Source organism: Lepidochelys kempii, chromosome 1 (genome assembly GCF_965140265.1).
Source record: "Lepidochelys kempii isolate rLepKem1 chromosome 1, rLepKem1.hap2, whole genome shotgun sequence".
NCBI lineage: Eukaryota > Metazoa > Chordata > Testudines > Cheloniidae > Lepidochelys > Lepidochelys kempii.
The window spans coordinates 258379952-258401714 of record NC_133256.1 but is presented as its reverse complement, the minus strand read 5'-3'; the positions used below and the strand labels follow the sequence as shown (position 1 = coordinate 258401714).

Here is a 21763-nt window from a genome sequence, read left to right as displayed (position 1 = left end):
TCAAAAACCTGAAATATTTTGATTCTGAAACGCTGATGTGGTGCCTTATGGGATTTGTAGTTTGGATGCCTCATTCTCCCATTCACCTCTATAGCCTGGGATCCCTAATTGGAATACATCACCCATGATGCATCATGGCCTCCTCTCTTGATGAGGGGCTGCTATGGCTCATGGGAGATGAACTCCTGCTGGGGAGGTGATGCACAGAAGCAACTGGGAGCAGGAGGTCCCTGAGACACAATTCCCATGAGACACCACAGTGGCATTTCAGAATAGAAATATATCAGTTTTTGCCTGAAATATTTTGTTTTTTGGCCACATCCCAGAAAAGTTCAGTTTTCAGGCATTTGGGTTTTTGATGAAAAGTTGAAATTTCTTTTGATCAAAAACCCAATTTCCCATGGACAGAAAAGTCAACACCCATTGACTTAAGAGGGAATTTATGGCAATCAGCACCTCAAAGGAGTAGGACCCATAGTATTTAAGTAATTAGCTAATAAACTTAAAAATTAGCTAACAACTCAAGTATGATAATTTAAAAAAAAAATCATTGAGACTTGGGCAGAAAACTGGAGGGAAAACAAGTGCACTATGGTGCAGATTTTCCATAAAAGGGTGATCCTGGTCACTGCTGTCCCATGAGTCTTAACTTCTCTTCATAGTTCATAATGAAACTAGTGGTAGTGGGTGCAGGGCAGGCAAAGTAGCCACTGCCTACCTGTTTTTTATTTAGGGGAGAGAGGCATCTGGAGGGGTGGGGGGGAATATGGCAGGTCGCTGTGTCAAGCAGCAGTGCTGAAAGAGGATCCATTCCTCTGCATGGAGGAAATGATAAGTACTTCTGCCTTTCTCCATTCCCAGGTTGGAGTGGGTGAGGAGAGGGTTCCCTGCATAGAGGAGGCCAGCTAGCACTCAGGCTGACAGCCTGGGCTTTGCCCTGTGCCTGGGATAATACCCACAGAACACGGGTATGGAGGATTCAAGTCAGGAGAGAGAGGAAAGGATTTATAAAGAAAACTCCTCAAAAAATGATCAAAGAGCCAGAGGAACTGGCTGGCAAGGAAAGATTAAAACAGCTAAATACATCTAGTTTGGCTAAGCAACGGCTTAAGAGGGACATAGTAACAGTCTACAAGTATTTCAACACTCTAAACATCAAGTAGGAAGATGAATTATTTATGGTGGTAGGTAGGGGAGGGGGTGTAACTAATGACAATGGGATGAAATAAAGAAAAGGAAAGGTCAAGCTGAAGCTGAATGTTGGGAAGCCCTTCCTGATGGTAGCAGGCTATGGGATAGTTTCCTGTGGGAGGTAGGGAAAGCCTCAGGACTAGGGGACGTTGAAAAACAGACTGGACAAAATCCTAGTAATTGTCTCATAGGGAATAATCCTGTGCCGGCTGGGAGATGAAGTGGATGATCAGAGAGGCCTTTGGCATCTCTTACTGCTGTAATTCTAAGACTGTAAAGCTGGAGGGAATATGTGACACCACGTGCATAGTACATGGGTCTGTACAGAACCCTTATGCTTGTTCCAGATCCAGTTTTGCACCCCTGATCCCCCAGCTTTGGCTTTTGCGTCTTTGTGTATGTTAATTCAAATATCCTCCATGGCTTTTTGGCCACCACGCCTCCCCTTTGTGTGGCAACCTTTCAGTAGAGCTGGGAAGAACAGCAATCACCACAAAGGGTATGTCTACACTTGGGGCTGGGAGGGTGATTCCCAGCTCAAGCAAGCTCTTTGAGCTAGCGTGCTAGAAATAGAATGTAGTCGCACCAGCATGAGTGGTGGGATGGACTAGCCACCCCGAGTACACACCTAGGATCTCTGACAGGCACACACGCAGGGCAGCCGACCCCTGCCCCCACCACTCACCCTGCCGCAGCTACATTCCAGTTTTAGTGTGCTGGCAGGAGCCGAGCGAGTGCATGTATATCGCTCCTTGATCTCAGAGTCACCCTCGCATCTCCCAGTGCAGACACACCTAAAACATCAGCCCTTAGCAAGTCACCACACAGTGGTGTCTGAGCTACAGGAGGTAGCTCCTGTTCAAGTATGGAGGAAAGCAACAGTCATCTCTGACACCACATAATGGCAATTGTTGTCAACCGGTGACACTGGAGTGCAGACAACCCTCTCTGTATAGTGCCTCTGGCTCATGTGATACCTCCTTCATGTCACTCGGGTGCACGCATCACGGGCCTCCTCCCTCCCGCCACAGCTTCTGAGAGCCCAGAAATTCCCACAGTAGCACAGAAATGAGAGCTCTGCCTTCCCCACTCCCTTATCCCAGAGAGCCTGGGAAAATAGGCTCCCCATAAACACTAAACCAACAAGGCCAAAGGAACCCTCTCAAATACGGAGAACAGGCCCTGGTCCAAATGAATGCACACAAATCCCTGGTGGAAAAGACAACAAATTCTGCTGTGTTTTAACAACTCCCTCTCTCTGGGAAGAATCAATGTTTCTTCTTCTTCAAACCGTTAGTAAATAATTAAAAGAGAGAGACAAAATATTCTCTAAAGATAACCTAGTCCTCTGTTTCCATGGTAACCACTTTCCTAAGCCAGAAGCCTTTTGCATGAGCAGTATAGTGAAGGGTGCAAACCATTTGATGAGGCGGAGGGGAATGAGCATGACCTCGCCAATTCACGCAGCAGGAGAGGTGTGGGAGACCATGTGACTCAGCAGAGAAGGGAAGAATTGTCTGGGAACTTGAGCTTCCAGAAAAATAAGGGAACTTTTCCCTTGTGAGTTGCTTCTAAGTGGGACTGGGGAGAAGCAGACAAAGCAACCATTTTTGGGGGCCACTCTCACCATCTCACTGAAGACCAAGTGACAGGGAACCCACCATCACAGACATGGCCATGATCTGGAAAATGGCAGGAGGTCAAAGATAGATGGGAGCCCAAGGAAAACTATAGAAACAAGAGATATGGGGATTTGGTGACTTGGCTCCACTAGGGCCATTGATGAAGGCTGTGCTCCTCTCCTGCAGAACTGGCCCTTAGCCTTAGGAAGAATTCTGAGAGGGGATGTCTTTCTGGTTCACTGAGTGGTTGTTTTTTCCAACCTCCCAATAGTTCCTAAACAGGCTCATCAGGAGGAATCGAACCCTAACCATGACAGAACTAGGCAAATCTTGGAATATGCTTGTCTCAGCAAGTCAGGGGATACTTATGAGGCAGAGGAAGGAATGGTAGGAGCTTCGGGAGAACAGCTGTTTTCCCCACTCTCCTTTGTGTGATACAAGCCCAATCTAATCTTATCTACCTGTGGTCCTTACACTAACTAGGTTCATGGGGTATCCAGGCGATCCCCTCAAAAGCGAGCCAGTGAGAATGCAAGCAGTACCCCTATCCGCCATTTCTCAGACATGGCTAGACTGTGTGCAAATGGAGTACTCTGAAAGGTCCCAACTCAGATGTCAAACCTATACCTTTTAACGATATAAAAAGGTGGCCTAGAAGTGGAGGCAGGTGTGCATACAAAAATATAGATGAAGCACCACCATTAAATGCTGGCTGCAGAAATATATTGCTTGCATACGGAAAAAGACATCAGATTTCCCAGCCTGACCTCCTGCTGAAAGTGACAGCGTCTCAAGCACATAATGGCCTTCTCTGTTCCAGAGGGGACAGCACAAGGACACATTTCACACTGACACCACCTCTTGGTCACTTGACCATCACAAGCAAGCATCCTCCCAATGTTGTTTTTTATCACCAACCTTGCATGGGACATTGTGGTGCCAGGCAGCTGGGATTGGTTTTAAAAAGTGTAGATCTCTGCTGTACTATAAATCAATATTACCTGCCACTTAACAGGTAGCAAGGCCTAGGATCTCTACAGTCATGGGTCCTTGTACCACCTGTGAATTGGGAGTAGCACTGGCCCATGGAATGGAGCCCCACATCAAAGAATGACACCCCTTCTCTTGGGGCCTGCATGGGGATGGTATTGCATAGCTGAGCTTTACCAGGAACATGACTTGTCTTCCATCCATGTTGATAAACAGACATTAACACGGCAATAGGAGAACCTGTTTCAGACGTGACCATATATTGGAGATTTGGCACCACTCCCATCCCAGCTTCCTCTCCCATTTCTAGGTCAGACAAGATACTTATCCCTCTATCCTGCTCCCAGGGCAGCTCAGATTCCCAGCTCCTTGTCTCATTCCCTCTAAGGCCACAATTGAAATAACTGAAGACACACTGTGCGTAGGCTGTCTGTGTTGTGTAAAGCCAGGTCTCCAATTTCAAAATATGCCTGGATCTAATATTGGACCTAGAGTAGTCAATTTCAGTCTTTTGTCTACTATGGTTTGACCATTTTCCTTCCCAGGTAATACAGAGCCATACTGGTTCTTTTTCCTTTTGCTCCAGTGATTGAATGTGCAGGAAGAACCCACCCAAGGAACAACCACTGCAAAAAACATTTAAAACCCTTGTTATTGCTTTAATTAATCTGGACCAGCAGCCTTCCTGCCAGGGTGGGGACTCCGGCTTTCCTGTCCTCCCCGGCATGCCTGCAGTCAGAGTTGTGCACTTTCCACAAAGCATAGATTACTCTCAACAAATAAATCAAATACATAAGTTAATTTATCCTTTTTTTTTTGTTTTGTTTTGTTACACTTGACACGTTTGGTGTTCACAGCCCCAGTTTATCGGGTGAAGCAGCTGCTAAAAAACCAGATGAGCAAATCTGTATAGTACCAAGCAGCACAGTGCTTCTGATTCCAGCAGGGAAGGTGCCTCCAAGAGGGGTTTGCTGCAGGAACCAATGTGGGAAATTCATTCTTTCCTCTGAATATGACGAAGCAATGTCCTCTGAACCTTCCCTCTCTCTGTCCCCCTGCTCCTTTCCATCTCTTTGCCTCATCCCTTCTCTCATTCTTTCTTGCTCTCAGAAATACCCGTGTCAGAGCCCTGTGAGCCTGTGGATTGCATCCCACTTTTTTCAAGCTCTTCAGGCCATTTTTTTGTCCTCTGTCCTATCCATAAATCTGGAAAGGATACGAAACAGGTGAGTTCTTAAAAATGGACTCTCACAGGTAGAGAGGGTAAATGGTGAAGCAAACCTTGACCACACAGTGGGCCTCAAACAGGGGTACAGTCTCAGTGGACTTGCTGCAGTAGTTATGGAAGAGAATCAGATTCTCCTGTTTTCAGCTTGATCCTGAAGCAGATCCTCTGGAACCAGGGGCCAATCTGCCTTCATACCACACAATCAATGGACACCAATCAGCAACCAGCCATGCAACCAGCCTACCTCACAACGAGTGCACACTCCTTTGCAAAACACAGACAAGGTGAGAAACACACACACAAAACTGTCACTAGGGAGTCAAATAGACATGATATTGCAGACACACACACACGCACAAATTCTGCCCTCAGAGCCTGATCTTGTGAAGTCCTCCACACCCTCAACTGCCATTGGGCTGGATTCTGATCATGCTTAAATCAGGGATAACTCTGCTGATATCAACAGAGTCACACCGGTGTGAGAGTAGAATGAGGCTCATTGACTTCAGTGGCATTACTGTGGATTCACATCAGTGGAACTGGGAAGAGAGTTTGGTTCACAAACCTCAGCTCTGAGCCTGGGGACTGACTGCACTTAATATCTGACTGAGGCTCATTTTGTATTGCCTTTTTTTTTTAATTCTAGTTTTTTTTTCTTGTCATGTACACATGGATATAGATATATAAAAAATAACAGATTTGATTCTCTATAGACAGTTTTTGCGCCTTTGGGCTTCTAAAATAAAAATTGTCACCATTACAGAAACCTAAGGTGTGGGGAAACAGACCCTGAACATCTGAGTTTCTTCTCTTAGCAGCTTTCTTTCTTTCTTTTTTTGGAATAAAATAAAAAGACAAAACCAAAATAAGTAAATAAATAAATAAAATAAAATAAAACAAATCACACCATTAAATGAACACATTCAGCAGGTGCCATGTTGCCTCCATCTCTTCCCTTCCCGGAGCATTCCTGCTGCGTTCACACACACTCATCAAAGTAACAAATCACTTCCAATGCTCCCCCTCTGTTTGGGTTTTCCTGCTGTCTGGGCCTGATCTTCAGTTGGGGTCAACTTGCATTTCTCCACTGAAACCAAAGCTATACTGATTTACTCCAGCCGCGGATCTCCACGGAGCTCTGCCGATTTACACTGGCTGAGGAGCCAGCCCAGGATCATTCATTTTCAAAATGGAAGTATGAATGATGAATGAAATTCTCAAAAACAACCAAACCCTCCTTGGGTTCTCATCTCCTTTCCCCCTCCCTGTTCAAAATGAACGTCCCCAAGTCCCCCCACCCTTTCCCCTGCTTAGCACTTTCTGGAAGTCATAATCGCTCAGTAAAAAAAATAAATAAATCAATCTCTTTCTCTATGTATATGTATATAACTAAATGGCTGCCACCCGGGCAGGAGTTTGGCTGGTGGGCCCAGACCCTCCAAGCCCGCCGGTGCCCTCCTCATCCCTGTGGTCTCTGCGGTGGGGCTCCCCGTCCAGCGCGTTGGCGGGAATGTTGCCATATTGCTTTCGCTCTCTCACACCTCGGAGGTACAGTACCAGAGTATTTACTAAATACATATTTATATATATATATATATATATTTATAGCTTGTGTTTACGTGTTTCTTTTTCCCACAGTCCTTTGGAATTGCTGCTGGGAAATGGTAGCACAAGGCGCGCCCTTGCCCACGCTGCTCACTCCCCTCCCTAACCCTCATCTGTTCCTCTTGCTGACTCCATTGCCCAGCTCCAGCTCAGAAGGGAGTGGGGAGCTGCGGTCTGCCACCCCCAGTTTATCGGGGCTGTCCGACCCCTCATCATCACCCGGTGAGGGGGTGTCCTTGCAGAAGTCCGTCACCCAGGAGGGCATGGAGAGGAACCCCCGGGGGTCAACCGAGTAGAACGGCTTGGCTTCGTTGGTGGTGGGCCCTCGGGAAGAGGGGTTGGCGGTGAGGCTGCTTGTGCTGTTGCACTTCTTCACAAGCGCCCGGCCTGGGGGCGGTGGGGGTGGGGAGAAAAGGGATGTCAGGGAGAGGCTGCTGAGGGTCTCTGACTGCTCGCTGTTGTTGCCACCCCTCAGGCTGCTCCCCGCGCCCTCCTCGTCAGAAGGGTCCATGGAGTCATGATGAGTGCACCCAGGGCTCGTGCTCCCTCCGCTGCTGTGGCTCCGCTGATGCCGCCTGATGCTCTGCAGGCTGAATATCCCGCGGCCCCGCAGGTTCCGCCGCCGGGAGGCAGGGGAAAGTGGAGCTGCCATGGTTCTTTGGCTGGCAGCCGTTGGCATCGGGCACAGTGCCATCGGGAGGTCCAGGGTGCACTGGGGTGAGTCGCTAAGGTTCAAGCTGTCCTCCAGGGTAGTCTGCAAGCTGCCTTCTGAGCTACTGCTCCTGCTGTCATCGAGGGAGGTGTCGCTCTCCGTGGCCTGAGAGAACAATATGCAACAAAGAGAAAGCTTTCAATCTCAGTTCCTAGCATCTGGGGCAACAGGAAATGTGGCAAGAGTTACAGTCCACTTGGAAGGGCTCCTATAAAGCACCAGTTAGATGGCCTGAACATCTCTGACCCTGTATTCAGCCTCTACAGGTGCCTTTGAGCTGTGGGCCCATCTGTTCCATTGTCACCATCAGGTGGTAAGGTCACAATCGGAGCAGGGCAGAGAAAGCTAATTCTATTTCATGACGGATGTTGGTATTTCGAAATTTGGTTTCACTCGGATTCGAAATAAAACCCAAATATTCTGAAATTCTCTGCCAAAGGCCGTGGAGCCGGGCTCTGGGGCAGTCCACCTGGAAGGTTGCCCCAGGGGCATATGCCCGGCAAACCCACACTGCTGAGGAGCAAGGGCTCACAGCTCCCTGTCAGCCTGCCCTGCTGAGGAGCTGGGTGGGTGTGCTGACTGGACACAAGGCAGGAATCTGTCAGGACTGCAACAAAATCAACCATCTCCGCAGAACATTTTGGTTTTGATGAACTGGCAAATTCTGATGAAAAAATGTTGGATCAGAATTGTTCAATAAGGTGATGTGGAGATAGGGGAGAGCCCCAAGGGAGGGGAAAACAGCCTTAATTTCTCTGTTTCGTTGGTCTCCTTTGTTATTTCACATTTTAGTTGTTTATAACAAAGGGCTCTGGAGACCTCAGGGTTTATCATAGGTGAATTAAAGGGTGTCTGATTTTCTCTTCCTCTGGAATGGCCCAACCCTTCTTCAACTTCACTGTCCTGCAGCCCGGAACATGAGCCATTCAGGAGACACCTTAGCATAAGCACAGCAGGGAAGTCCCCTGGCTTCTCCTTTCCACCACCTGTGTTTCTCAAATACATTTTATTTCCCCTCCTCTACTCTGTTCTCCCCAGTCTCCTAAGTGACAAACAGCAATATCTACCTGGGAGATAGGGGCCAGATGGGATATGAACACAGACAAGGCCAGGGACACACAGTTCATCTGGATGGGATACAGACCTAACAAGCATCGTGTGTGTGGGCATGAAGAAAGGTCCATTCCAGTTCTATTCGGACTTCATTGCCCCTGTTGCTTGGGCCCTGTGAAAAACATCTGGCTTCCTACCCACCTTCTTTAACTCCTGCTGAGACTATTTTTATGTGTTGAACCCAAGGGCAAATGCCCTCTCTGTCACCAGACCAAGTCCTTAAGTGGAAAGTGTTCTGCTGCCATTAGCAGAATCAGCACCAAACCTAGAAACAGGGGTGTCTGGCACTACCTCTTTATACTTGCCATCCAAGCAGCAGGAGCTTGGGAGGCATGGCTGAGGAGCCAATGTGAACTCATGCCTACTTGGATCTAGACTGAGGCCGTCAAGCTAACTTGCGACCCAAACCAGGCCAGTGCATGTTTTCTGGAGGCACAGGGCCAGTGCCTTACCTACTGTTCTGCCCAGCTCCTCCTTCCCTAGTACTCACTATGAATAAATCTTCAACCTAGTGTACTTTCTGTTCCCAGTAGTGATCTAGCCCTTTGAGCCCCCAGATCCAGTGCACTCTAGGCCACAGTTGCCAACTTTCACGTGGTAAATAAGCACCCCGACTTTCACAATTAACCAAGAATCAAGCTAATTGCATTTCAAAACAAGGCCAAAACAAGCCAATCCCTAAGAACCCCAACACTCTATGTGACAAAATCCCCCAGCGTGCAGCCTGGGACTATGGTGGGCCTGCTGTGCACCCCAACTCTCTCCCCCCTTGCCCCTGCTTGCCCCATCCTTGCCCCTGCTTGCCGGGAGCCTATCAAAAAAACAAAGCAACAAGCTACAAGCCAAAAACTAGCCAACAAGCAACTCACAAGCCAATTAAGCCAAAAACAAGCCCAATTTCTGTGGGTTTTTTTGCGGGTTTGGCATGTCTGCTCTAGGCCCTTCTTCTCTCTCTCCTCCCCTCAGCTCCCTCTTTGTTTGGATATACATGAGGAGCCCCTATCATGGATGGATGGGAAGCAGGGCCCTTACCTGGTGGAGTAGTGAGCAGTTCACACTTGGGGATCGCAGTGATGCCCATGAACCCTGCAGAGAGATTTTAGGAAGGCTGCCTGGACAGGAAACCTTCTCCTGCCCAGTCTGGGTGGCAGAGATGGCTGGATGGAAAAACTCTGCTGGTACAGGTAACAGTGGCCTGGACGTACCTGGAGAAAAGGGTCCGGGGGGAACTGGCAGAGTGGAGGAAGGAGATGGAATGAAAACAGAAAAATAAGACCTCAAGAGTCCATTGATCCACTTTGGAGTCTCTGTTTCTACCTAGGTAAGGGTCCTGTAAGCCCTCTAAACTGAAGGTGTTTAGTGACACGTACACCCAGGCATGGATCCGGAGTGCTGGGTGTTCACACATTCCACTGATCCTGCTTTCCACATAATTACTGGAGTTAGTAACAGACTCAGAAGCACTATCAGAGCTTGGATCAATAGCCCAACAACGAAATGGAGAGCAATATGCCCCTCCCATAAATGTCCTTGGAGAAAAAGGCGGAGACATGATAGGCCAAATTTAACCCACGTGCAATGCCACTAAAGTCCAGGGACTTACAGCTGGGCTCCTGCGGAGTAGTAGAAAAGGGAAATACACAAAAAGGTGACTGGGGAGCTCACTGACCCCATAAGGCCAGAGGCATGTGCTCAGGAGTGGAATTAGGACTCTTGTTTCCAAGGCAGATGAAGGTACTGTACGGACCCTAGAGCTAAGGAGCATGGCCTCAGGAGATGGTGGCACTGTCTACACTACAGAGTTAGCACGGTTCATTCACCTGATTGCTAGCTGACGTGACACTGGTTTTGAAGTCTTTGGGCTCATTCTCATTTGCATCCTGCTCCAGCTGTCCAAAGGGACCTTAGTGTACAGGAGAATCATGTCCTTTAAGATTGTGAACATCTGTCTGTCTAGGGCAACTCCAAGGAAAGACAATAGTCACGACAGAAGGTGCCAGGGAAACCAAGCAAGCACCACACTAGTGCTTAATTTGTGCCAGGGCTTGCCAGGACTGAACCCCAGCACCTCTAGGTTTGGGAATTCATAGTCCCAGCACCTCTGAGCTTGCCGCACCAGTTATGAATGTAAAACAATTGCTTGAGCCCCGGCACCTCTTTCATTACAAATTAAGCCCTGCACTACACTGAGATTGTCAAACTGAGAGTGAATTCTTCTTTAGTGAAATCCCGTATCATATCAACTGTATTCCTGACCAGAATAAAGCAGAGCCAGGTCAGACTAACTGAACCAGTCTGCACTGTCAGCAGAGCTAGCATCAAATGACCACACTGTCCAGGAGAATGGAGGGGACTTTCTTTACCTTGATTACTCTCATGCTTCAGCCAGGACTGGACGGGGTTGAAAGGGATTTTCTCCATTTCACACAAGTAACCTTCTGGAGTTGGAGAAGCACCTGTAGTTGTTAATGGGAAGAAACATTCCCCCAAATCTCCCATGCCCATGGAGTCAGGGCTGTTCTGGCCATTCTGTTGAAAAAATTAAAGAGATATCCTTTGTGAAATTAAAAATCACATGGATGGGGTGAAGCTCCCCGAGCAAGCTCTGGAGATGGGGTGGATTCTGAAGATACCTGAACAGTGCACATTCATGTTAGCAAATGGACATTCCAAAGAGTTACAGCCCCATCCCCCTAAACATATTTCCAGTCAAAGCAAGCCATTGATCGTGGTGAAAGGAGCTGTCGTTTGCACCCCTCTCCGTGTTGTCATCAGATCTGTCTGAGTGATAAGTTTCTAGGGGAGGAGTTGCTGCTAAGTGCCTGGCACTCACATTCTTCATGGGAGTGAAGTGTGATCAGCAGGGGAATACATGGCACTCCAGGCTGTGCTGGGACAGAGGTACAGAGTGTGGCACATTAAGAGAAACATGTACCCGATCAGCAGGTGCTAATGGCCAACGGATGTTGTGGTCCTGTTCCAAGATGCAGGCCTCTCCCATGGTTTGTGCTGTGTACACATAAGTTCTGTGATGGACCCTGTCTCAGACAGCATGGAGAAGTGAAGAGGAGAGGAGATACTCACCCCTTGTAACCTCCTCCACTGGGAAAAGCCAGACCTTCACGGGATTCACTCCCATGCCCTGAGTGAGGAACGGGTTCTTGCCAAAGCACTGCTAGGAGGAATGGTGGCTCTTTCAAGGAAGGACATGTCATTCAGGACCTGGGAGGATGCGCACTCTTCCCACTGTGTACGCATATATCCCACATACCTAGGATGTTCCTACCTTGGTCTCCTTAGAACTCAACTGACAGATGCTGCGATTGTCTAAATCATCCCCTAGCAGGATGGAAGAAGACTTGTCTGAGTTGAGGGATAAGCCTTCCATTTCAGCCAGCTGAACCTACAGGAGGAAAAAGAAGCGGTCACAGGATATGGCCTGAATCTGTTTCTCAACCACACCTGCTGTTTTAAGGCTGGATGGGTGCAGGGAGAGAGCCCAGACACATGAGATTGACTTATAAAAAAATTCCTTTATTTATACTATGTATTTCCTAACCTAGAGCTAGGCCTGGTGAGATGACCCACTTCTAGTAAAGCATGGAAATGAAGTCTGGGAGCTGCCAGGGACCAATCCAGATGATGGGTTCCCTAATCAAAACTCCCCTGGTGTCAGAGATGGAGAGACGAATCCAGAGTCTGTCCCAGGGTCAGGGTCTGGCACCAGGCTCCTCAAGCATACGGTTCCCTGAGCCAGTGCCAGGAAAGGACTTCCTTAGTCTGGGGATAATAGTCTGCCCCAGAGACAGAGAGTTGGGGAAGAGTCCTGTAAGGTTTGTTTACACCAACAATTAGTTCGTGGCAAGCTGAGGTGTGAATCTACCCTGCACTAGCCTTTGGCAGACAAACTGTCCCTGTGGACCTGCTGCCGTGCATTAACAGTTCATTCATGTGCTCTGATCTAGTCCTCTCTGACCTTCAGCAGGGTCCATGCAGATAGCCAGCCCACATCAGGCTAGTGCAGGGTTGATTCACACCCCACCTTGCTGCAAACTAAATGTTGTGTACACAAGCCCTTAGTCTGGCGACAACAGTGTGTGCTCTGACGCTGGACGAAGAGAAGGCCCCCTCAGTCTGGGGCTAACGAAGATTGCCCTAGTTAAATAGTGTGAAGGCTCTTTCATGCCAGGGATAGTCATGCCACCTTCAGTCCATGCCAGTGTCATGCTTTTGACTCTCTTTCACCTTAACTACTATAACCTATTCCCTTCTGGCCTCTCTGCTTCTTCCCTCTCTCACCTTTAATCTATCCAACACCTCAACTAACATCATCTTCTCCTCCCTGTTGCTTTATCTATGGCACCCCGTCCTCCATTCCCTTCATTGGCTTCCTCTTTCTTCATCAGGTGTAACAAAGCCCATCATTCTCAGCTTTCAGACTCTATACAGCTCTGCTCCTGCCTACATCTCTGTTCATTTCATCCCCATCCCATTTTACACCCTCCCCTCCTCAACCTTCTCTCCTTAGTTCTTCCTTTGCCTCCTCCCATTTACATCTCTCCTCTACACTTGGAAAGCATCTCCTTCTTCCTAGCAGCCTCCCTCTCCTTCTTCAAACATACTTCCTTCACTCAGGCTTCCCTCACTGATCTCTAGAGCAGAGCTAGCTCCTACTGCTGCACCTGATCCTTTATTGTTGTTGTAACCGTCTTATTTGGGGCTGCATGCTCCTCAGGACCAAGATCTTGTCCTCCTGTGTGTGTGAACAGACCATGTGCACCAGTGCCACTATGCGAATAAGAGTAAGATGATGGTGATATGGCTCCTTCAGGCTGGAAGTTTAGCAGTCTGTGCCAGCGTCAGTGATTGGAAGAGGACTCCTTCAGAGTGATAATTCACTTGGAATAATCAAAAGAAAAAACCTGAGCTAGATTTTTGAAGAGACCTGACATCCATAGCCATTAGGTTGTTCCAACACAAGAACTCCATGTGGTATACCTGTTCAGATTGCTCAAATACAAAAGCCACCAACTCTGAGCGTTAACAAACTCGGAAACCCACAACTGCATTGTGTCAGACATGCTACTCAGCAACCAGTCAACAACAATTTAAGGTCTAGAAAGCACAGTCTGAATCCGGCCCCATTCGACACGTGTGCTCATCCATGATGTATAAGCAAACATTCCACCAAAACAACCTTAACTCTGTCCCTATAGGCATGCAGGCATCAAATAGGAAAAAAAACTGAGACAACCTCCTTCAACCATAACAAAGCGTTTAAAATCATCAGTGACCACAAACACTAGACTACTTTACTCTTTGTTGAACTGTTATTCTGCAAATCTGTCCACTTTGCAGTCTACACAGAAAGACATACTTAACAAAATCATAAATAGACAATAAGTAGGCTCAAAGCCATTGTTCACCATTTTTCATTGACAAACCCTGGGCTGCAGATTAAACACTCCATGGACCACCAATACACATTGCCAGTATGTACACAAACCTCATAAAGACAGAAAATGAAATGATAGAAATGACATGAAAAGAGACCAGCTTCGTGGTGAGGAAGGGTCTTCTTATATTTTAATATTACAACTTCTATAGACTACAGATTACTTAGAACTCTCCTGACTAAAGTTGACGAAGTAAACATGAAATTATGACAGTGGGCTTTCGCTTGACAGAGCAGAACACTTAGCACATACTTAAGAACTTTAAGCATGTGTAGTGTTTTGGCTGGATTGAGCTGGAGCATTTAGCACATTGCTGGATCAAGCTCTAGATAAGAAGGGAACAAAGAACTGAAGGCTTTTGGCAAGTGTTGTCATGGGGCAGGTTTCAACCTGTTTTGGCATGGTGCTTCCTTATAATTGTCATGAAGCACACACATGTTGAATAGGGCCAGATGAAGAATGTGCTCTGTCTACATAAATTTTGATTGATTACTCTACAGTGTGTTTGAAATGTCTGTGTACATCCTAGATTTTTAATGTTAGAGGTAGTGGTGGTTGTATCTGGACAGCCTTCAGTGTTACACAGCATAGAGTTCTTCTGGTGGAATTTCCTTGTTGTTTTTCACAAAAGTTTTATACTATGTAATTATGGATAAAAAATCCTGATGCATATATCTGGTTAAAACGTTGATCTTTAATCTTACTTTAATGTGATTTAGAAAACAAAAATATCTAAATTTTAATGCTAAATTGTTCCTTCATGAGTTGATCAATAATTTCCTTTAAATTCCAGTATGTATTTATATGAATCAAAAATAGCAACTTTGGAAGATAATTTATAATTCTAAAGTGGTTATTGGAACTTTTTTAAAATTACAAATCAATTCTTTCACAGTTGTTTTCACTTTCCCCATTTTTAGCACAAGTTTTTTGATTCCTATTTTTCTTTTAATGTAATTTTTTTATCTTTTAAAAATAAATTATTATAGATTGTGGTTATCATTCTGGCTAACTGTGCTTGCCTGTGCATTTTTTTATGAAATTGCGGTTTTCTTTCCTTTAATATTTCAAAATACTTTTCTTGTTGGTTTTTTAATCCAAATTTTGTTTTGTGCTCTCTTGCATCTTCCTGTATGTCATCTCAACCTTAACTCCACCTTAACAAAGGTTTTGTCTAGAGAGCACCTGTGTTTTTTTTAACAGTTTGACATGGTTATGACATACACAGGGAACAAGACAGGCAGACAGGAGGAAACCTGCTGAAGCTCCTATGTTCTGATAGGAAATGGGACCAGGTAAAACCAGGAGAACTGCAGGGCACTGGGAACCATGAGGAGCCAGAGGTCAAAGAACTCTGTGGAGTTGAGAAACTATGCATGACCTTGGTTTCCCAGCTATCCTCTGGAAATCACCTTCCCACTATTCACCAGCCTTTCCTGCTTTCCCATGCTCCAAACCTTGATTCCTGCTTCTTCTCCCAGTCTTGCATCCCTGTGGACCTTCTGAAGTCCACAGAATCTGCTGCAGACCTTAACAGGTCTGCAGGAACCATCGACCCAGTGTCAGATCTACTAATGTCCACAGTAGATCCTTAAGACTTCAAAAAGTTTGCAGGGAAGAATATCTGGGACCAGAAGTTGGAATCAAGGTATGGAACTTGGGGGAGCTGAGAAATAGGGGGCAGATGACTCAAAGAAAGACCCAAGTGGGGCCAGAGAAATTCTGCTGAGCTTAGAAGCTTTGCTGACATGCTGAGCTCAGGTAGGCGTGGGATATTCTGGGGACCCAAAGGATGTCTGGAGGGTTAGCGGGAGTGCTCAAGGCTACTGCTGATTGTCACCTACCCATAATTCAGCTGCATACAGCACATACATAGTAATGATGCTTATGAAAGTCCAGGATTCATCATCTTTCTCTTTAGCCCTATTACTTTCCCCTTCCCTTGACTTGGATTCTAAAGTTTTGTTACCATGGGGGAAGATGTCACCACAAGTACCCTTTGTGGTTGTGAAAAGTCTGCCATCCTACCCCTTGATGGTGGTATGGTGATTTTGCTGCCTACCTTCCTGCATGAGAGGGTGAGAAAATTCTCCTGCCACCTGCCTCCCCACGCATGATGCTGAAGATTATGGCCAAGATTTTCAAAAGCAACAAGTGATTTTGGGTGCCCACCTTGGGATGCCTTAAATGGGCCTGATTAACAGAAAGTGCTTAGCACTCACTCTCTAAATATCAGGCCCCTTGAAGGGCCTTGAGTTGGTCAGCCAAAAATGCAGGCACCCCAAATTACTAGTCACTCATCAAAATCTTGGGTATACCACCACATGCCCCCTGTGGATGAGGGCTTGAAGACTCGGCAATTGGAGAAGAATAGCAGCATCCACCTATTGCTGCCTCTGAGGAAGACTCATTGAGAAGGCTATGGCTGGGAGGAGAAGGCCTGGTGCCTTGGACCCAGAGGCATGGAGCCAATCCATTGCTCTCTTTATGTACAGAGGACAGCATAATCTACCAATGAGAACTCTTGACACTCTAACTTTGCTAACTAATTTCAACCAATAAAACTGTAGAATGCAAATTAACTAGACAGGGAATGGTGAGGATTGGTTGTGTTACCGCTGGTATCACATTGACAATATATAAGAATAACCTGAGCTATTGACACAACTCTAACCACAATCATGACAGGTAGGTACAACAGTTGTTAAAAATTTTACTTAATTACAACCTAATTTCTTTCAACATTTTCAGTGAGTTTTAATGGAAATTCCAGAGGTTTAGGGAAGGATTTTCAAAAGCACCTAAAAGTGATTTAGGAGCACAAGTCTCACGGAAAGTCCATGGGACTTGTGCTCCTAAGTCCTTGATGTGATTTTGAAACTCCCATCCTTAGTAAGAAGCCGTTTTTAGCTAGAAGGATCCCCTCCAAAAAAAAGAGACTCAAAAACTTCCTTAATAAGCTAATTTTAAATTCATTTTAACTAGGGCTGTCAAGTGATTAAAAAAATTAATCACAATTAATCGTACAATTAAAAAAATTCATTGCAATTAATCGCGCTGTTAATAATAGAATACCATTTATTTAATTTTTTTGGATGTTTTATACATTTTCATATATATTTATTTCAATTACAACACAGAATACAAAGTGCACAATGCTCAGTTAATATTTATTTTTGATTAGCACTGTAAAAAACAAAAGAAATAGTATTTTTCAATTCCCCCATTGCAAGTACTGTAGTGAAATCTCTATCAAGAAAATTGAATTTACAAATGTAGAATTATGTTAAAAAAAACCCTGCATTGAAAAATAAAACAATGTAAAACTTTAGAGCCTACAAGTTCACTCTGTCCTACTTCTTGTTCAGTCAATCACTCAGACAAACAAGTTTGTTTACATTTGCAGAAGATAATGCTGCCTGCTTCTTCTTTACAATGTCACCTGAAACTGAGAACAGGTGTTCACATGGCACTGTTGTAGCCAGCGTCACAAGATATTTACGTGCCAAATGCACTAAAGATTCCTATGTCCCTTCGTGCTTCAACCACCATTCCAGAGGACATGCATCCATGCTGATGACAGGTTCTGCTCGATAACCATCCAAAGCAATGCAGACTGACGTATGTTAATTTTCATCATCTGAGTCAGATGTCACCAGCAGAATGTTGATTTTCTTTTTTGGTGGTTTGGGTTCTGTAGTTTCTGCATTGGACTGTTGCTCTTTTAAGACTTCTGAAAGCACTCTAGTCCCTCTCAGATTTTGGAAGGCACTTCAGATTCTTAAATCTTGGGTCAAGTGCTATAGCTATCTTTAGAAATCTCACATTGGTACGTTCTTTGTGTTTTGTCAAATCTGCAGTGAAAGTGTTCTTAAAAGAAACAACATGTGCTGGGCCATCATCCGAGCCTGCTATAACATGAAATATATGGCAGAATACGAGTAAAACAGAGCAGGAGACATACAATTCTCCCCCAAGGAGTTCAGTCACAAATTTAATTAACACATTTTTTTTAACAAGCATCATCAGCATGGAAGCATGTCCTCTGGAACGATGGCCAAAGCATGAAGGGGCATATGAATGTTTAGCATAGCTGGCAGGTAAATACCTTGTAATGCTGGCTACAAAAGTGCCATGCGAATGCCTGTTCTCACTTTCAGGTGACATTGTAAATAAGAAGCGGGCAGTGTTATCTCCCGTAAATGGAAACAAACTTGTTTGTCTGGGCGATTGGCTGAACGAGAAGTAGGACTGAGTGGACTTGTAGGTGCTAAAATTTTACATTGTTTTGTTCTGGAGTGCAGTTATGTAACAAAAAAAATTTACATTTGTAAGTTGCACTGTCACAATAAGGAGGTTGCACTACAGGACTTGTATGAGGTGAATTGAAACATACTATTTTTTTTATTTGTGATTTATAGAGTACAAATGTTAGTAATAATAATAATATAAAGTGAGCCCGGTACACTTTGTATTCTGTGTTGTAATTGAAATCGATATATTTGAAAATGTAAAAAAAAAATCCAAAAATATTTAATAAATTTCACTTGGTATTCTATTGCTTAACAGTGTGATTGAAACTGCGATTAATCGTAATTATTTCTTTTTAATCACGATTATTTTTTTTTAGTTAATTGCGTGAGTTAACTGTGATTAATCAACAGCCCTAATTTTAACTCAGACTAATTAACAGATTTACTTGAAAATCCCTTCTTTAAGTGAAAAACTGAATGCCAACTGGAGAGTCTACTGTACCTCCGCAACGATATATCCACCTCTAGTTCACTCTCTCCTGTCATCCTTCCTGGTACAACTGCCTTTCCTTCCTGCTTTCCACCAGTACATACGTGTCTCCCATTGCTTAGGAGGACAGGCCAATATCATAAATTCACTGTAGTAACAAAGGTCAAAGCTTCTGTCTAAACAATCTATGGAGCGCTCCTCAGGAAAACCTCAAGGGTATGAGCATGTGTGTGTGTATTTGGGGGTTCCCTCCCCATCCTCGCACGCAGGTTACCTCTTGCTTGTCATGGTTACACTTCTCGCACATGGCCGGCGAGGAGTAATGATGGAAGACGGAGCCCGATAGGTTATCGATGATCATTAACTCCCCGTCGAAGGAGTCCTTAATAATTAAAGAGACACTGTCCAGCCATAAGTTCTCCTAGGGGACAAGAAAGGGGGAGGATGGGAGAAATTATTTAAAGAACCCAGAATTTTTTGCTTTAATGTGTTGTGTGAATTGAGGGCCAGATTCTGCCACCCTTACACAGAGGGAGTAGCACTTTACTCTATGAGCAACCTTACTGAAGTCAGTGAGGCTGGTCGTGGAGCAAGGTGTCACTTGATGGTGACAGAATACAGCACTTAGGGCTTGTCTACACTTGAAACACTACAGATGTGCCACTGCAGCGCTTCAGCAGAGACCAGTGGATTACAACCTGTAGTCCACGGACCCCTGGGGGGTCCTCAGACTACGTCTAAGGGGTCCACGAAACGTTGTCATTACCGTAGAACAGTGGTTTTCAACCTGTGGTTCACAGACCCCTGGGGATCTGCAGAGTATGTCTACGATTTCCAAAGGGGTCCGTGCTTCCATTTGAAGTTTTGTAGGGGTCCACAAATGAAAAAAGGTTGAAAACCTCTGGTGTAGACACTACCTATGCTGACAGGAGGGGTTCTCTCACTGGCGTAGGTAACCCATCTCCCTGAGAGGTGGCAGCTTGGTCAGTGGAAGAATTCTTCCATTGACCTAGCATTGTCTATGCCGGGGGTTAGGCACAGCTACATTGCTCAGGGGTGTGGCTTTTTCACACCCCTAAGCGATGTAGCTGGGTTGACTTAGCTTTTTAGTTAGACCAGGCCTTAGTGTTCATGTGAAATGGAGGGACTAACATCACTAGTTGCCATTGCAGACAGGCACTGCGTAAGCTTCCCTTCCAGCTCTGCCAATGCATCTCACTCCTGTACTGCACCATCTCCTGCTATTCCAATCCTGAGCTTCCCACACAAAATACTCTGCTAATGCACCTTAATCTTGACCTGCAGCACCCCTCCTATTGTAATCCTGAGCTTCCTGCACAGTTCTGACAATGCACCTCCAACCTGTCCTGCAGTACCCCCTGCACCCCTTACTCTTCCAGTCCTGGCCCCACACAACACCACCAATGCACCAGCACAACCCAGTTCACCCAAGCTAGACCTGAATGCAAACCAGTCACCAGTGTGTATCCCATTACTAAGCCCTAAATCATCTAGTCTGCCCTCCTTCTCCCCACTCCAGCCTGCTGCAGTTTTGCTGGTAAGCATAAAGGATTACCCACCTGTGCTGGAGAGAAACATCTCACGCACAGACGTCCTTCGGGGTCCACTCTCCCACCTCCTCCACCCCCTGCTCCCTGTCCAGAGCTCGGGGAGCCCACGGTGCGGGGGCAGAGCCCGTGTGCCATCTCGAGCTCAATCTCGGCATCCATTTCTGCGTCCTCCTGCGCCTCCTTGTTGCTGTCGTCGAGGTGTTTCATGAGCACAGCTACCACCACGTTGATGAGGACAAACTGGGCTGTGAGCACGAAGCTGACAAAGTAGAGTGGCGAGATGAACTGCAGGTTGCTGAGGCAACTCCGGTCATCATGGGTGCAGTCCCGCAGGGTATCCTTGAGGAAAGGGCAAGTGTGAGAGGAAGTGGTGGGAAAAGGGAGGGAAGGACTAGAGTAAGAATTTAAATTTGGCTGCTCCCTCAGTAAAAAAACACAGAATCCAATGCCAGGCAGGACTAAGGTTCTCCAATACCCAGTGCTGTCTGAGCATCTGGGATCCTCCGTGCCCGGTGCCCCCGGCAATCACAGGAAGACCATCACATTTGACAGTCTCTGCCCAGTGCTCCAGAAACAGGTGTCCTCTTCCCCATAAGCCTAGGGAGAAAATTCCTTCCAGACCTGCAAATGTGAACATTTTAATTCTGCAAGTGTGAGCAAGAGTCACTGCAACTAAGTGCCTAATCCCCTTCATCTCCCAAAGACACTACCCATGTCCAAAGAATTGTCCATTTCCCCTCCTTGAATCCTTGTAAGCTATTTAATTTGGAGCAATATGATTTGAACATGGGGGAGAAAACTTATCTGCCTGAGGTTTCTAAATCACAAGCCACTCCCATTGCAGCTCCATGTGTGTGTCATACCAAATGCCCCCCCCACACTCAGCCTCAGAGAAGGGGCTAGGGTGGTGATGGTGGTGAATCTCCCTTCTCAGCATGGCCACACTGTTGTCCTGCTCCTTGAGGAGAGAGTTTGCACTTCTATCAGCCAGCTGCCTGCAAGACTAAATGGGCCAATGATCTGATCTAATCTGGCAGGAAGTAGAATCCTGGACTAGATGGGCCAGTGGTCTGAACTGGCAAGCCAGCATCTACATTTCCTCATCATTGAGCTCCTGTAAAAACAGTTTCTGTCAGAAAACAGGGCCTGCACCAGATCCAGTCTGCAGGACCCCTAATGGCCTGTAGTAGATTGCCTAATAGGTTACACTGTCTGACTGACTGGAAGAGTCAGCAGACCGTCTCTTAAACCCAGCAGCAGCTGCTGCTTTAAGTATTTGCCCCTGGCTGCAATAGCTTCTGTCTTGGACCCAGCCCTGCTCCTATCTAGCCTCACACCAGGTAAACCAGTTTTGACCCTGGGCCCTGACTCCTGACTCCGGCTGTGACCCTTGGCTCTGGCATTGGGCCTCTGACTCTGGGTCTGACGCCCACTCTAACCCCTAGACATGGCCACCCATGTCCGAGTCACCGACAGTTCCAAGCAGTGCTGATCCCTCCCACTCAAGCGTAGAATTTCTCCTTCATTAGAAC

General features: G+C 46.1%; 1 protein-coding gene across 5 annotated transcripts in view; it reads right to left on the bottom strand.

Annotated features, from left to right (window-relative positions):
* Window positions 1-4441: 4441 nt before the first annotated feature.
* Window positions 4442-21763, bottom strand: part of CACNA1I (calcium voltage-gated channel subunit alpha1 I) — a 125293-nt gene continuing 107971 nt past the window's right edge. For 2 of the 5 annotated variants that reach the window (XM_073326853.1, XM_073326857.1), the window contains 6 exons: window positions 20241-20570; window positions 18935-19081; window positions 11748-11864; window positions 10825-10990; window positions 9494-9690; window positions 4442-7453 (listed from right to left, as the gene is read on the bottom strand). In XM_073326853.1, the coding sequence (XP_073182954.1) occupies window positions 6746-7453; window positions 9494-9690; window positions 10825-10990; window positions 11748-11864; window positions 18935-19081; window positions 20241-20570 (1665 nt within the window). In that variant the 3' untranslated portion in view covers window positions 4442-6745. Of the gene's footprint in view, window positions 7454-9493; window positions 9691-10824; window positions 11655-11747; window positions 11865-18934; window positions 19082-20240; window positions 20571-21763 lie in introns of those variants that run through there. The other 3 variants (XM_073326849.1, XR_012156537.1, XM_073326865.1) reach the window with 3 other exon arrangements.